Source organism: Crotalus tigris, unplaced genomic scaffold, assembly GCF_016545835.1.
Source record: "Crotalus tigris isolate CLP2741 ecotype Arizona unplaced genomic scaffold, ASM1654583v1 scf7180000017550.10884619, whole genome shotgun sequence".
Lineage (NCBI taxonomy): Eukaryota > Metazoa > Chordata > Lepidosauria > Squamata > Viperidae > Crotalus > Crotalus tigris.
The window spans coordinates 6,571,452-6,586,077 of record NW_024096468.1 but is presented as its reverse complement, the minus strand read 5'-3'; the positions used below and the strand labels follow the sequence as shown (position 1 = coordinate 6,586,077).

At 41.1% G+C, this 14,626-nt stretch overlaps 1 protein-coding gene across 8 annotated transcripts in view; it reads right to left on the bottom strand.

Moving 5' to 3' along the window:
* The window catches only part of RAP1GAP2 (RAP1 GTPase activating protein 2), a 325,705-nt gene that overhangs the window by 226,082 nt on the left and 84,997 nt on the right, over window positions 1–14,626 (bottom strand). Inside the window, exon 1 of one of the 8 annotated variants that reach the window (XM_039341907.1) lies at window positions 351–1,275. The exons of the other annotated variants lie outside the window; for them this stretch is intronic. Coding sequence (XP_039197841.1) covers window positions 351–370 — 20 coding nt within the window. The 5' untranslated portion in view covers window positions 371–1,275. Of the gene's footprint in view, window positions 1–350; window positions 1,276–14,626 lie in introns of those variants that run through there. 8 annotated transcript variants of the gene reach the window in all.

Below are 14,626 nucleotides of genomic sequence, written 5' to 3'. Positions count from 1 at the left end.
TTGCCCCTGAATCTGGCCCCTTCTGGCTAGACTGGGTTAACCCTACCTTTGGTGGCCACAAGGCAGAACCATGGGCAAGGACTTGGAGGACTATAATCCAGTGGTGTGATTCAGCTGGTTTGCACCACTTCAGCAGAACCGGTTGCTAATTTTTTAATTGCCCAGGCCCAGAATGGACCTCTGGAAGCAGCATCCACACATAGAACCGGTTGTTCCCATATTTGAATCCCACCATTGCTATAATCCCATATATTTGGAGGGGTACCAGAATAGGGGGAGGAGAGCCTATGTTCCCCTGCCCTTTATATCACAAGAACCACAACAAACTAAAAACAATAACAACAACTTACCAGCCATTCTTTTTCTGCATTTTGGAGGGGATATGCAAATCTTCTTGAACAAAATCTTGAGCTAGTTATAATGGCAAGGATATAAGGAGTCTCCCGTCTGGAAGAAAACACCCTGACTGGCTTAACTGCCAATTCTTCAGGCAGGGCTATTTCTCCTCAGCCTCTTTGATCTCAAATACCCCCCACCCACCCCCTTTTTTGGTAATCTGCGCTCATTTTCTCTTAATTTCAAAACCCGCCACGGATACATTCGTGGTTGCCATAGGAACTAATGAAAAACAAATTAAAGTGTAAAAGAGAATGGGGAAGCAAGGAGAAAGGCTCTCTGCTCACCTATGGAAAAGAAATCAAAACACAAGCAGACTGGAGAGGGAGGGACTCCCCCCCCAGAAGGGGAGGAACTACAACAACAATCATCCCCCGCCAAGGGAATTATCCTCAGCTCAGCCCAGGCTGAAGAAGGCTGGCACAAGGGATGAAGCACTAGGCCCAGCTGTTGATCTTAAAGTCTAGATGGCACCGGCTGTGTATTTTGGATTCTACCCCATCAATAGTCCTGATGACAGATCATAGGTGGGGAAGGGGAGAGAATTTGGAGTTCTGTTGGGAGAGGTTTCTGCATTTCCTTCAGGAATTCAAGACTCCTTCTTCCATGGAGGTTTCTTTTCCTTTTATCCCCATTACAACCCTGCGAAATAGGCTAGGCTGGGGGGGAGGGGCAGGCACTAGCCACAAGTGAATTTCCAAGACTGAGAGTGAGCCTGTTGCTTCCTGGTCTACCTTACCTGCTCCATTTCTTCTACAAGGGTGCCCCACTGTCATTTTTTATTAATTTTATCAAATTGATATAGCTACCCATCTCACAGCGATGACTCTGGGCAGCATACAATAAAGCAGGGGTCTTCAAACTTGGCCCTTTTATGACTTGTGGACTTCAACTCCCAGAATTCCTCAGCCAGTTTGCCTGGCTGAGGAATTCTGGGAGTTGAAGTCCACAAGTCATAAAAGGGCCAAGTTTGAAGACTCCTGCAATAAAGCATAAAACAACTGTCAACACTACTAACATCGGATGTTCTTGCTTTGACAACATATGGAAATGCAGCCATTTTCCTCTATTACTGTTAGAGTTAGTTGATGCTGGGAGGGGGAATGTGCATGAAAGTCCAGCTAGTCATAAACAATAATAACTCAGCCATGGGAACGCAAGGTCATTGGGCCCAGAGTTGATAGAGTTTTGGCGGGCTGGAGAGCTGGGGAGAAAGCCTGCACTTCAAGCTAATTGGGGGATGTGATTTATGACAGTTTATTGGAGGAGGGAATTGTGCTTTGTTACTTTGTATCCAGGGGGAGGGGAATTTAGTTTTTGGTTTCGACTATGTAGTGCCGATACTTTGTTCCTCGAATAAAAGATTCTTTAAGGTAAACAATGCCTCAAAGTTCTTTTGAAGAATTTCATGTTGGAACTATGACAACAACAGCATTAAACAACAATTAAATGAAACCTGTGGATTACATCTTTTTTTCCCTTAAACCCCTCCTTTCACTATATCATCATATTATAATCATCCCTATTCACATTTTTTATCCCACCTTTGTTATATATGTAAATAATTCAAAGCAGTGAAAATACCTACTACTCCTTCCTCCTCCTATTTTCCCCATATGGGAAGTCAGCCCCACAGAGAAGGAAATATTACAAGGGCAGAAAAATATATTTCCTCCAAGGATCTTAAAGAGGCAGAAAAGCATGCCCAGTTTTCCTTGATGGCCCCAGGTCTCCCTCCCCCAAGCAGAAGCCAGCTCTGTACAAATGCAGATGCAAACCATTCAGAAAAGTTGGAGCTAGAAGCTTAGGAAGGCAAAGACACCTAAAATCTGCATACCCAACCCAAACTCTAAGAGTCATTAGCCACTGCACCAGGAAAGCAGGATATGACCTTTGGGACATAATAGGATTAACCTATCACCATCAGAATACCTGAAAAGCACACTCAGACTCAGGTCAAAGTTCATGCCACAGGAACAGGAACAACTCCACAAACAAAAGGCTCCAGAGGGTACAAAACCCACTCCCCACATGTGCTCAGTCCTTTTTCTCTCTTTCCTGCCAGAACCATCTTTCTGTCTAGCTCTTCAATAAACTATAACCTTCTTTCTAAAGCAGTCACCATGTTGTTTACACCCAGCTTGGATGAATCATGATGAAGACTTTTCCTTCAACACCCATAACAACAACCCTGTGAAGTGGGTTGTGCTGAGAGAGTCCCTGGCTCAAAATCACACAACTGGCTTTCATGCCTAAAGCGGAACTAGAACTCGCCATTTCCTGGTGATTTCCCAAAGTTACCTAACCATGCCTAAGGTAGGATTAGAACTCATGGTCTCCTGTTTCTAGGTCAGCACCTAAATCACTGCACCAAACTGGCAAATCTCTCAAAATTCCTGCCCAATACTTACGTTTTAGCCATTTTTATGATAGATTTTAACCAACTGTTCTTTCAAAGGGATGATTTTTCTTTTTAAATTATTTAAATTTAAATTATGCAATCTGTAGATTTTAACCATTGAAGCTGAAGTCCCTTTCACATCAAGCTCAGGACAGACTTTAAGTTAGGGTGACGTTGCGTAATCTAGGTTTGTCTCTCAACCCAATGAGGTCTAGACTCATCCAGCTATTTCTACTACTAAATTATTTTAGATTAGAAGATTATTTTAACACACACAATATATGGAAATAATATTGAATAAAAAATTGCCCCCTCCCACAATGTCAAAATTTGCCTTGCATCTTGAAAAAATAAACCACCTGGATTGACCCACCCTATGCAATATGGACTACACTGTACCAAATTTGAATTGGGCATGATAAATATAGATACCCTCTATAAGTGGGGCAAAATACCATCCCTGAATTGTGACTTCAGGGTGAAAAACAAACTATCCAAAATATACTGTTAAAGTGCCAAAATAGAGCCTATAATGGACAGTTTTCACATTTCCTGGCTGTGACAAATGAAGTAAACATTATATTTGTACAGTAATGTAGTAATGTTTATAATATTTTTAGATTTTATATTTCACATTATGCATTTTATTTCTTGTGTTTCTATCAAAATGTGATGTGAATGTGCCATACAATCAATTAATCAATCAATTTCAACCCGTCCTGGGCCCTGAATGGTAGCCAGTGATTGGATTATAAAAAGCAAATAAAACAGTGGACAGGTAAGGACACAAACTCGACCATATATTGAATTAATAAAATGCAACGCATGAGCTTTCTTCTCATAGGTTTAATATTTTACTACTTCTGTCACATTGAACATTACAATTTGCTTTGAGTGTTGCAGACACAATACAGCAGAGCTAGCACCCAGCTGATTTTGGCTGATCTCACAAGGCATTAATTACTGGTTTGCATTTGGCTAGTCCAAGTTGTAAAGAAAGAACTGGCATCTATCTCTGTGTTATTGTTGTTAACAAAACTGCCTGTATGTTACCAGGAAACAAACTCAGATTTGCCATTCTCTTTATCATAAATACCCAATGAAGTCTTATTTATCAATCTTAAGTCTTCCTCTGAAGAACTTTCAGAGATTAGTAAGATTACTGGATCCGTTTCTGATTTTACTGCCATGATGGGAAGCTTTAAGCACTGGTGTTTGTGGGTTAGGGCATTAGGCAACTTTTGTGCATTATCACACATAGTTGCAATATCACTGTTAAAATATTGGGAGGGGAAATATACTCTTTAAAGGATTATCGGAGGGTTTCAGAGAAAGGAAATAAATACGTGCACCTGCATATAATTCTTGTAATATGTATGAAGCATTAAAAATCTGCATATTATTATAGATACAAGAAGGGAGCAAGGAAGAATGCAGAACGAAAGGAGGCAGATTCAAGCCCACATCTGCCAGCCAAAATACAGATAGCATGCAGCAATCCTGAGTCATAATAAACTGCCAGAAAGCAATTGTTTTGCAAATGCTTTTCTATTTAAACCATCCAAGACAAAAGAGGGATAATCAGCATGTGGTTTGCATAAAGAAAATTGAAAGTGAGCAGTATCAAAGAGATGGCAGGACCCTTCTTCCCTAACCCTGGAGAACAGCTGCCTATTAAGGTAGGAAGTATACGGCTAAATAGGATCAAATCAAATAGCTTTTCCAGCTGTCACTGAACAATCACACATACACAAAAAACAGCAGTGATAATAAATGGATGAATTCGCAGGCTGATGATAGTTCAGCAGACTATTACTGTATAGGAGCAACCAGCTGCAAGATTTCCCCCCTTATCAGGAGTCTCCATACTCAAGACTTGTGGACTTCAATTCCCAGAAATCCCCAACCAGTATGGGTAGCTGTGGAATTCTAGGAATGGACTGGCTGAGGAATTCTGGGAGCTGAAGTCCACAAGTCTTAACGTTGCCAAGTCTGGAGCTTAGAGATCCTAGCTGGATCATAGGAAAACTGTTAGAAAGAAAATCAGAATATACAAGAAGTCCTCAACTTAGACCCATTTGTTTAGCGTCGGTTCAAAGTTACAACAGCACTGAAAAAAGCGACATAACCAGTCTTTGCATTTGTGGCCATGGCAGCATCCCCACGATCATGTGATCAAAAGTCAAGTGCTTTCAGAATAAATTTGAGACTAAAAAGTATTATTTAGCTTATGAGTAAATTTTAGATTATTTTAATAGTTTAATATGATTGAATTTATATTATTTTTAGTATTATTGTTTAATTGTATTATTCTTTTTGGTTCTTAATTTGTTAATATTTACTTTGAAAAGGAGTTAAAGTATGTTATGGATTTGATTGTTAGTAGAGTTGAGTAATGTTAGTTAGATTATGATTGCTTATTTGTAACCCTGAATTCAGCTCTGGGAAGTGGGGGGTATATATTGTAAAAAAAATTAAAACTTTTAATAAAAAAAAAAGTCAAGTGCTGAGCAACCGGCAAGTGTTTATGATGGTTGTAGTGTCCCAGGGTCATGTGATCATCACTTGTGACCTTCCCAGCAAAGCTAGTGGGGGAAGACAGATTCTCTTAACAATCATGTGATTCACTTAACAACTGCAGGGATTCACTTGAGAATTATGGCAAGAAAAGGTGGTAAAAATGAGGTTGTCTCACTTGACACCCCCCTTGCTTAGCCATGGAAATTCTGGTTCCCATTGTGGTTGCAAGTCAAGGACAACCTACACAGGGGGATAAATTGGCTCTAAATAGGGGATAGGTCAGTTGCTGGAATTCTCATAGCTCCGGCCCTTTTACCTCAATAAATCAGGGGTCTTCAAATTTGGCCCTTTTATGACTTGTGGACTTCAACTCCCAGAATTCCTCAGCCACGTATGCCAAGTTTGAAGACCCCTGCAATAAATCTTGCTAAAGAAAACTTTCTGAGAATTGTGCTTGGAAGTGAATGAATTGGTGTTTAGGCAGTTGCCAAACAGCCTGACAGGTCTCTAGAAGTAATGGTACAATGAATTGCCGACTACATTTCACTGGTTTTACTATCACCATATGTTAGACCAGATGAGTGTGGTGTTTCACTCTAGGATAATCTGCTCTGAGACACAAACAAAATCCTGAAGGCTCTCAAAATGAATTTGTCTGGGCTAAAAAAATGTTAAGAGTCTTGTCTGGCTAGAAATGACACACACAGAAGGCCCAGTGAAGAGTGTTAAGAAGACATGGTAGGGAAAGATGCTAAGAAGTCATGGTAGAATAGGATATGAACCCAGCACCTCCAGGATGATTAACATCACCCTCGTTGCAAGGGCTGGCTCTTTCTTCAAATAAGAACTTTTTAAATCTACTTGTAGGAACGGCTGTGTAGTTAATGAGAAGGCCCTATTCTTTTTTTTGTCATCCAAGCATTACTCAAAATTCTCAGCTGAGCCAGTTGGGTCTGGTGGGAGACTGTGAGTTCTAGTCCCACCATAAACATGAAAACATTGCTGGATAACAATGGACCAGTCACTCACTCTCAGTCAACTGACCTCACAGGGTTGTTGCTAAGGGAAAAATAGGAGGAGGGAAGAATATTAGATGTGTTTGTCTTAAGTAACTTATAAAAATAATAAAGGCGGGAAATAAATATTCTTAGTAGACTTTAAATGGTTCTTCTGATTTCCAAACTCTTTCCTTTTAGAAAAGCAACTAAACCCAATTTGATATTTTATATCCAGAATCTTTTGATAGAGCTTTGATGTGACCCACTTGTAACATATGTGCACCTCCAAACATTGTAGTTTGTTGACAGTGCCCTGTTTCCAGAAAGGCTAAATCATAGAACATATAGTAGAACATAGAACAATAGAGTTGGAAGGGACCTTGGAAGTCTTCTAGTCCAATCCCCTGCCCATCACAGAAGATCTTATACCAGGGGTCTTCAAACCTGGCCCTTTTGTGACTTGTGAACTTCAACTCCCAGAATTCCTCAGCCAGGGCCAAGTTTGAAGACCTCTGTCTTATACCATTCCAGACTTTCTTTGGACTTGATGGGATGGATACACATAATCATAGAAAGAATAACAGAACAGAATAATAGAGTTGGGACACCAAAGGTCCTCCAAGCCAACCTCCCACCCAAACAGGAGACCCTATACCATTTCAAATAAATAGTTGTCCAATCTCTTCTTAAAAACCTCCAGTGATGGAGCACCCACCACTTCTGGAGGCAAGCTGTTCCATTGATTAATTGTTCTCATTTGCAGGAATAGAATAGAATAGAACTGGAAGGGACCTTGGAGGTCTTCTAATCCAGCCCCCTGCTCAAGCAGGAGAACCTATACCATTTCAGACAAGTGACTGTCTAGTCTCTTCTTAAAAATCTCCAGTGATGGAGCGCCCACGATTTCTGAAGGCAGGCTGTTCCACTGGTTGATTGTCCTCACCATCAGGAAGTTTCTCCTTAATTTCAGATTGCTTTTTTCTTTGGTCAATTTCTAACCATTGTTTCTTGTCTTGCACTCTGGTGCTTTAGACAATAGATTGACCCCCTCTTCTTTTGTGGCAGCCCCTTAGATATCAGAACTGGTATCATGTCACTCCTAGTACTTTTTTCCCTACATTCTTAACGAAGGACAGTTTCGTTTGAGAAGAATTCAATTTCTGACCATGAATTAACTATGCTCTCAGATGCTGAAGAATGCTGATTGTGCCATTAAAAAGTCTGCATGCATCCAAAGTAATTCACTACCAATTTTCACTACCAATTTAACTCCTAATCTGGGCAGAGCAGACGTTTCAGGGACAAAAAACCCTAAGTTTGCAATCAGTTGTAGAATAAGGACAAGACTTTGTAGCAGACTTTTATGGTACAGTAGGGTGACTTTTTAAAGTGAAGTAATAGGATGGTTTGTAGGTGCTGCTGTTACTCAGAATGGAGCTTTAAGATGGTTTAAGACCAGAGTCTGAAATTACTACCTAATGCAGGGGTAGGCAACCTTGGCTCTTTTATGACTGACTCAGGAATTCTGGGAGTTGAAGTCCATGAGTCATAAAAGAGCCAAGGTTGCCTACCCCTGATAGTGAATCCTTTTCTTGGCATCCCACTTTAAGTAAAATTTAGAGAAACTGCAGCAGGTTCCAAGAAGAGCACCATGGATGATTGAAGATTAGAATAACAGAATAACAGAGTTGGAAGGGACCTTGGAGGTCTTCTAGTCTAATCCTCCACTCAAGCAGGGGACACGGTACCATTTAAGACAAATAACTGTCCAATCTCTTCTTTAAAAACTCCAGTGTTGGAGCACCCACAACTTCTGGAGGTAAGTCATTCCACTGATTGTCCTGACTGTCAGGAAATGTCTGGCTGAGGAATTCTGGGAGTTGAAGTCCACAAGTCATAAAAGGGCCGAGTTTGAAAACTTAAGGGTGACCCTGCCAACTTATTGATGGGGGAATCATATGATCCTGGGATGCTGCAATTGAGGTAAATATAAACCAATTGCTATGTGCCCAAATTTTGATCATGTGAACATGGGGATGCTGCAACTGTCATAACTCTGCGGACCAGTCAAAAGCCACTTTTTTCAGGACCATTATAACTTGGAAAGGTGCTAAATGAATAGTTGTATGTTGAGTGATACAAGTAGTATTTTGTCGGATTAGGAACAGGTTGATTCTAGGTGGACCCTCAAGCACAGAGGTTCCCTGGGGTTCTTGAGCCAATTCTTCTCTCTTGAACCCTGATTGAGTGTGGTGATGAAAGAGCCGAACTGGAATTGGGAGACTCACGTTCAAGTCCATCATCAGCCACTGATGTTTCCTGGGGGACTTTAGGCCAATTTCTCTCTCACACCCCAAGATGTAGTCTGGCATGATGATTAAGATGCTGGACAAGAGACAAAGAAACTCAACTTCTAATAAAGGAGGATAATTGTAGCTCACGATTGAAAGAAGGGGCTTCCGGAGCTTGGTGGTTTTCTTGCAGATGTTTCATTGCCCAAACCAGGTAACATCATCTGTGCTGAAGATGTTATCTAGTTTGGATAATGAAACGCCTTTAAGAGTGTTGGCAGGAATAGCCAACACTCCAGAAGACAGGCTTAGGATACAGGAGGACCTGGACAGACTTGAACACTGGGCACTATCTAAGAAAATGAAATTCAGTGGTGAAAAAAGTAAGGTTCTACATTTAGGCAAGAAAAACCAAATGTACAGGGATAGTATAGGGGGTACCCTTCTACTCTATTGAGCCTCCGCGCTATCAGCCCCCTCTACCACAAAGATCCTGCAGGAGAAGGGCAGTGTGGACAACCGTGGGATCTGGCAGGGTGAGAGCTGTGAACCATAAACACAAAGCTTTCGCTGTGTCCCTGCACAACAGATACAACGCCCTTGCTGACCTTAATAGGGAAATTAAGGAGACAGATAAAGGTATTTGTGATGATAACTCAAATAAGCAGGGGACCAAGATGAAGAACTTGTTTCCGACAGGGAGAAGTGCAAATCAGGTATTACACACCAGTCATGCAAGAACAGAAAGGCATCCAAAAAGAGAAGCCACCTTCTGGTTGGTGATTCAATTATAAGGGATGTAAATTTAGGAAAGGACACAGAGGTTTCAAAAGAGGTCAGATGTCTCCCAGGTGCTACTGCCAGTAGGGATAAGAAGCGTATTTCTAAAATAATTAAGAATACCAGCAAGGACTGTGATGTGGAGGCTACTGTACATCTTGGCACTAACGATCTGTCCCAAAAAGATATACCCTCTGTGCAGAACGATTTCCAGAGCTTGGGGCAGGAACTTAGCAAAATAGGCTGTAGGCTAACTTTTTCAGAGGTTTTACCAGTCTATAAAGAGCAAAATGGAAAAGGCCAGCGTATAGCACAATTCAATATGTGGCTAAAGGAGTGGTGTAAAGGGGAAGGCTTTGGATATATTAGTCATGATGTCAGTAGTTGGTCCCATGAAAATATGTATAAAAGAGATGGTTTAGATCCATCAAAGAAAGGGACTGAATTATTCGGCTATAAATTCACAGATTTTTCTGGAGGAATATTTAAAATCTAAAAACAATAGGGCTATCAGTGCATGTAACATAGATATGTTTGTGGACAAAAATACCATCCTTGCTGTCAAGCAAAATCAAGCTTTTAATAATGAGTGCCACACAAAGTGCACTAACCAAATAGGTGGTAAGACAATAGGGGAACTGAGGCACCACTCAGGTTATGTAGAAAGTAAACACAGGGTCAGTCATAAAGGACTCAAATGTCTATACACCAATGCCCAGAGTATGAACAGCAAACAAGGTGAACTAGAAATTCAGGTCAATGAGGGCAGAAACAGAAACAAGGTGGGATGAAACCCACAAATGGAACACACAGTAGAGGGATTTAAATTATTTAAAAGAAACAGATCAAATAAAAGAGGAGGTGGAGTTGCTCTCTATATAAGAAACAACTACATCTTCACAGAAATAGAGCACAATAATGACGAAAACTGTCTTGAATAGATTTGGGTCAATATAAAAGGGAGAAAAAATGACATTGCCATAGGTGTATACTATAGGCCACCCAGCCAAACACAGGAAATAGATGAACTTTTTGCTAGTCAGCTATCTAAGGTATGTAGGAAGCACATCACCATAGTAATGGGGGACTTTAAATACCCTGACATCAACTGGGAGACAAACTCTGCACCAAGTGGAAGATCAAACAGATTCCTGACAAACCTAACAGACAACTTTGTCTCCCAAAAAGTAGAGAAGGGAACTAGGAGGTTAGCCATATTGGATCTAATCCTCACTAACAGAGATGAAATGATAGAAGGAGTTGAAGCCATAGGAACCTTGGGAGGTAGTGATCATGCAATATTGGAATTCAACATTACGGAAGCACAAGCAATAGAACATAGTCAAACTAGAGTCTTGGATTTCAAGAGAGCTAATTTCAATAAACTTAGAGAGGGCTTGGGAAGGATTCCATTGATGAGAATCCTCCAGGGGAAAACAACGCAAGAAGCTTGGGAAATTTTGAAAAGCAAGATAATAGAAGCCCAGGCTAGCTCAATACCAACAAAGAGGAAAAATAACAGCTCTCAAAAGAAACCAGAATGGCTGCATAAAGAACTCTCTGACAAACTGAAAGATAAAAAGGACAAGTATAGAAAGTGGAAAGAGAGGCACATAACTAAATCAGAATATCAACAAATAGCCCGAGCCTGCAAAGATGAAGTGAGGAAAGCCAAGACTCAAAATGAACTAAAGCTTGTGACCAAAGTCAAAAATAACAAAAAAAAGCTTCTTTCAACATGTAAAAAACAAGAAAAAAGTGAAGGAAACAATTGGTCCATTAATGGGTGAAAGTGGTAAGAAGATTACTAGCAATAGGGAGAAAGCAGAACTATTTAACTCATTTTTTGCATCTGTCTTTACTCAAAGGGAAAAAACAGACCAACCTATCAGAAATAGTGCCATAAAAAACAAAACAGAAACACAAGTTAAGATAGGCAAGAAAATGATAAGTGAGCACCTGTCCAGCCTAGACGAGTTCAAATCACCAGGATTAGATGGATTAAACCCCAAGGTTCTTAAGGAACTGGTAGATGTGATCTCAGAACCACTGAACTATATTTTTCAAAGATCTTGGAGCACTGGGGAACTACCAGAGGACTGGAAAAGAGCTGATGTAGTTCCCATCTTCAAAAAAGGGGAAAAAATGGATCCAGGAAATTACAGACCTATCAGCCTGACCTCAATACCTGGGAAGATTCTGGAAAAGATAATCAAACAATGAATCAGTGAACACCTAGAGGCAAACAAAGTCATTACTAAAAGCCAACATGGGTTTGTCAAAAACAGATCATGCCAGATAAACCTTATTGCATTCTTTGGGAAGTGACAAAATTAGTGGATCAGAGAAATGCTGTGGATATAATTTACTTGGACTTCAGTAAGGCATTTGATAAAGTAGATCACAACCTACTACTCGATAAGATAGAAAAATGCGGGTCAGACAACATCACCGCCAGCTGGATTCGTAGCTGGCTGACCGGCCATACTCAGCATGTGGTCCTCAATGGAACTGAATCTACTTGGAGGGAAGTGTGTAGTGGGGTGCCCCAGGGCTCTGTTCTAGGCCCTGTGCTCTTCAACATCTTCATCAATGATTTGGATGAGGGGAAAGATGGGAACTCATCAAATTTGAGGATGACACCAAGCTGGCAGGAATAGCCAACACTCTAGAAGACAGGCTTAGGATACAGGAGGGTCTGAACAGACTTGAACACTGGGCACTATCTAACAAAATGAAATTCAATGGTGAAAAAAGCAAGGTTCTACATTTAGGCAAGAAAAACCAAATGCACAGGTATAGTATAGGGGGTACCTTGCTCAATAGTAGTAACTGTGAGAGGGATCTCGGAGTCCTAGTAGACAATCATTTAAATATGAGCCAGCAGTGTGCTGCAGCTGCCAAAAAACCCAACGCAGTGCTGGGCTGCATTAACAGAGGGATAGAATTAAGATCACGTGAAGTATTAATACCACTTCACAATGCCTTGGTAAGGCCACACTTAGAATACTGCATCCAGTTTTGGTCACCACAATGTAAAAAAAGATGCTGAGACTCTAGAAACAGTACAGAGAAGAGCAACAAAGATGATTAGGGGACTGGAGGCTAAAACATATAAGGAATGGTTGCTGGAATTGGGTATGTCTAGTTTAATGAAGAGAAGGACGAGGGGGGACATGATAGCAGTGTTCCAATATCTCAGGGCTGCCACAAAGAAGAGGGAGTCAAGCTATTCTCCAAAGCGCCTGAAGGCAGGACAAGAAGCAATGGATGGAAACTAATCAAGGAGTGAAGCATCTTAGAACTAAGGAGAAACTTCCTGACACTTAGAACAATTAATCAGTGGAACAACCTGCCTCCAGAATCTGTGAATGCTCCAACACTGGAAGTTTTTAAGAAAAGACTGGACAGCCATTTGTCTGAAATGGTATAGGGTTTCCTGCCTGAGCAAGGGGTTGGACTACATGACCTCCAAGGTCCCTTCCAGTTGTATTATTATTGTTGTTGTTGTTATTGTTGTTGTTGTTATAACAACCAAGCTCAGAGAACACCAAGGACTCTTTCAAACTCAAGTTCTGGTTGAACCTCATCCTTGGAAGCTTATTTAACCTCTTTGGATCTGACTTTCTCTCTGCACCTCACTGACTTCACGGGGCTATTTTTCCGGGGGGGGGGGAAACAGGAAGAGAGAGCACTATGTCCACACCCCCAATAAGTGAACAGAAAGAGAGGAGCTATGGACTTGCCTTTCACTGCAAGGACCAGAATAATGGATTTAAGGTACAGGCAGGCATTCCTGCAACATTCCCTCTGGATGTTTGTGGGGGGGGGAACTTTCCTTAGCAGGAAGACGATAATGAGAGCAATTACCTAAAAGGGGAGTGGGCTCTTTTTCAATGGAAGTGCTCAGGTGGAAACGTGAAGGGACCACCTGCCAGGAAGCATTCGTGTTGATTTGTGCACAGTGCAGAACATTGTGCTCAGATTGAGTAGCCTCAGGGCTCTCTCCCTGCTCCAAGATTCTGACTGCAACAATTGCTCACCAGGCAATCAAGTGCTGTACTTTGCCTGGGTGGATAAGTGTATTTCACAGACTGTTCTTTTTGTTTTTGAAACAGCCTCTCTAGCAATGGGTTGAGTACAAGGTAATAAGCCAGTGCTTAATCTGAGCAACAGCAAAAGACATTGGGGTTGACAGCACAGGTAGTCCTTGACATACAGCCATTCATTTTTTCGGTGCCAAAAAAAGTGACTTATGGCAACTTTTCACACTTAACAGCCATCACAGCATCGCCATGGTCACGCGATCAAAGTTCAAGTGCTTGGCAACTGGCATGCATTTATGAGGGTTGCAGTACCCTGGAGATCATGTGATTCCCTTTTGCAACCTTCTGACAAGCAAAATCATGTAGAACAGGGAACCTCAACCTTGGCAACTTTAAGACTTGTGGACTTCAACTCCCAGAATTCTTAAGGACTTAAGTCGAGGACTATCTGTAGAGTCAGCAAGCAAACATACTTTTAAATTGTTGCAAGTGACATTTGCAGAATTCCTAAAGCAGCCTGCAGCTTTGACTACTACTACTACTACTACTACTACTACTACTACTACTACTACTACTATTATTATTATTATTATTATTATTATTATTATTATTATTATTATTACAGCCAGAAATGAAGCGCCCATGATGTGCCAAAGTATATTGTACTTTAAACAGCTTTAGCAGACATGCCAGCTGGGTCTCTTTTACGAGAAAACTAACCTGTGAGGGCTTATGCAGCACACCCAGATTAAATACATAATTTGCTTTCTGCAAGACTGCCTGCGAAAAATGTTCAGAAAACTCCAGCTGGTTCAGACTGTAACTGCCGGATCCTGTTATGCAACCCAATACTTAAGGAAAAAGGAAAAAATTAAGAACACGCCAAGGAACACCCGCAGGTCTTAATAGGCCTCGGAAATAACTGCCTTTAAAGCCTCAATCCACCAGCTGTCTGCTGCAAATCCACTTATGTTTAGAAGGGAAATGCAGCCCAGCCTCACTCAGAGAGGGAGAAATGATATTTGATGCCATTTTTACAGAACCCCACCCCACCCCATTGGTAATAAGATTGCCTCCATCCTTGTACAACCTGAGAACTCTCACAAAATTCAGCCATACGGAACAGTGTCATCCACAGGGTGGAATTCCAGTGGCCCTCTGTGTCCCCCAAATGCAGGATCAAAATTGTTGGGG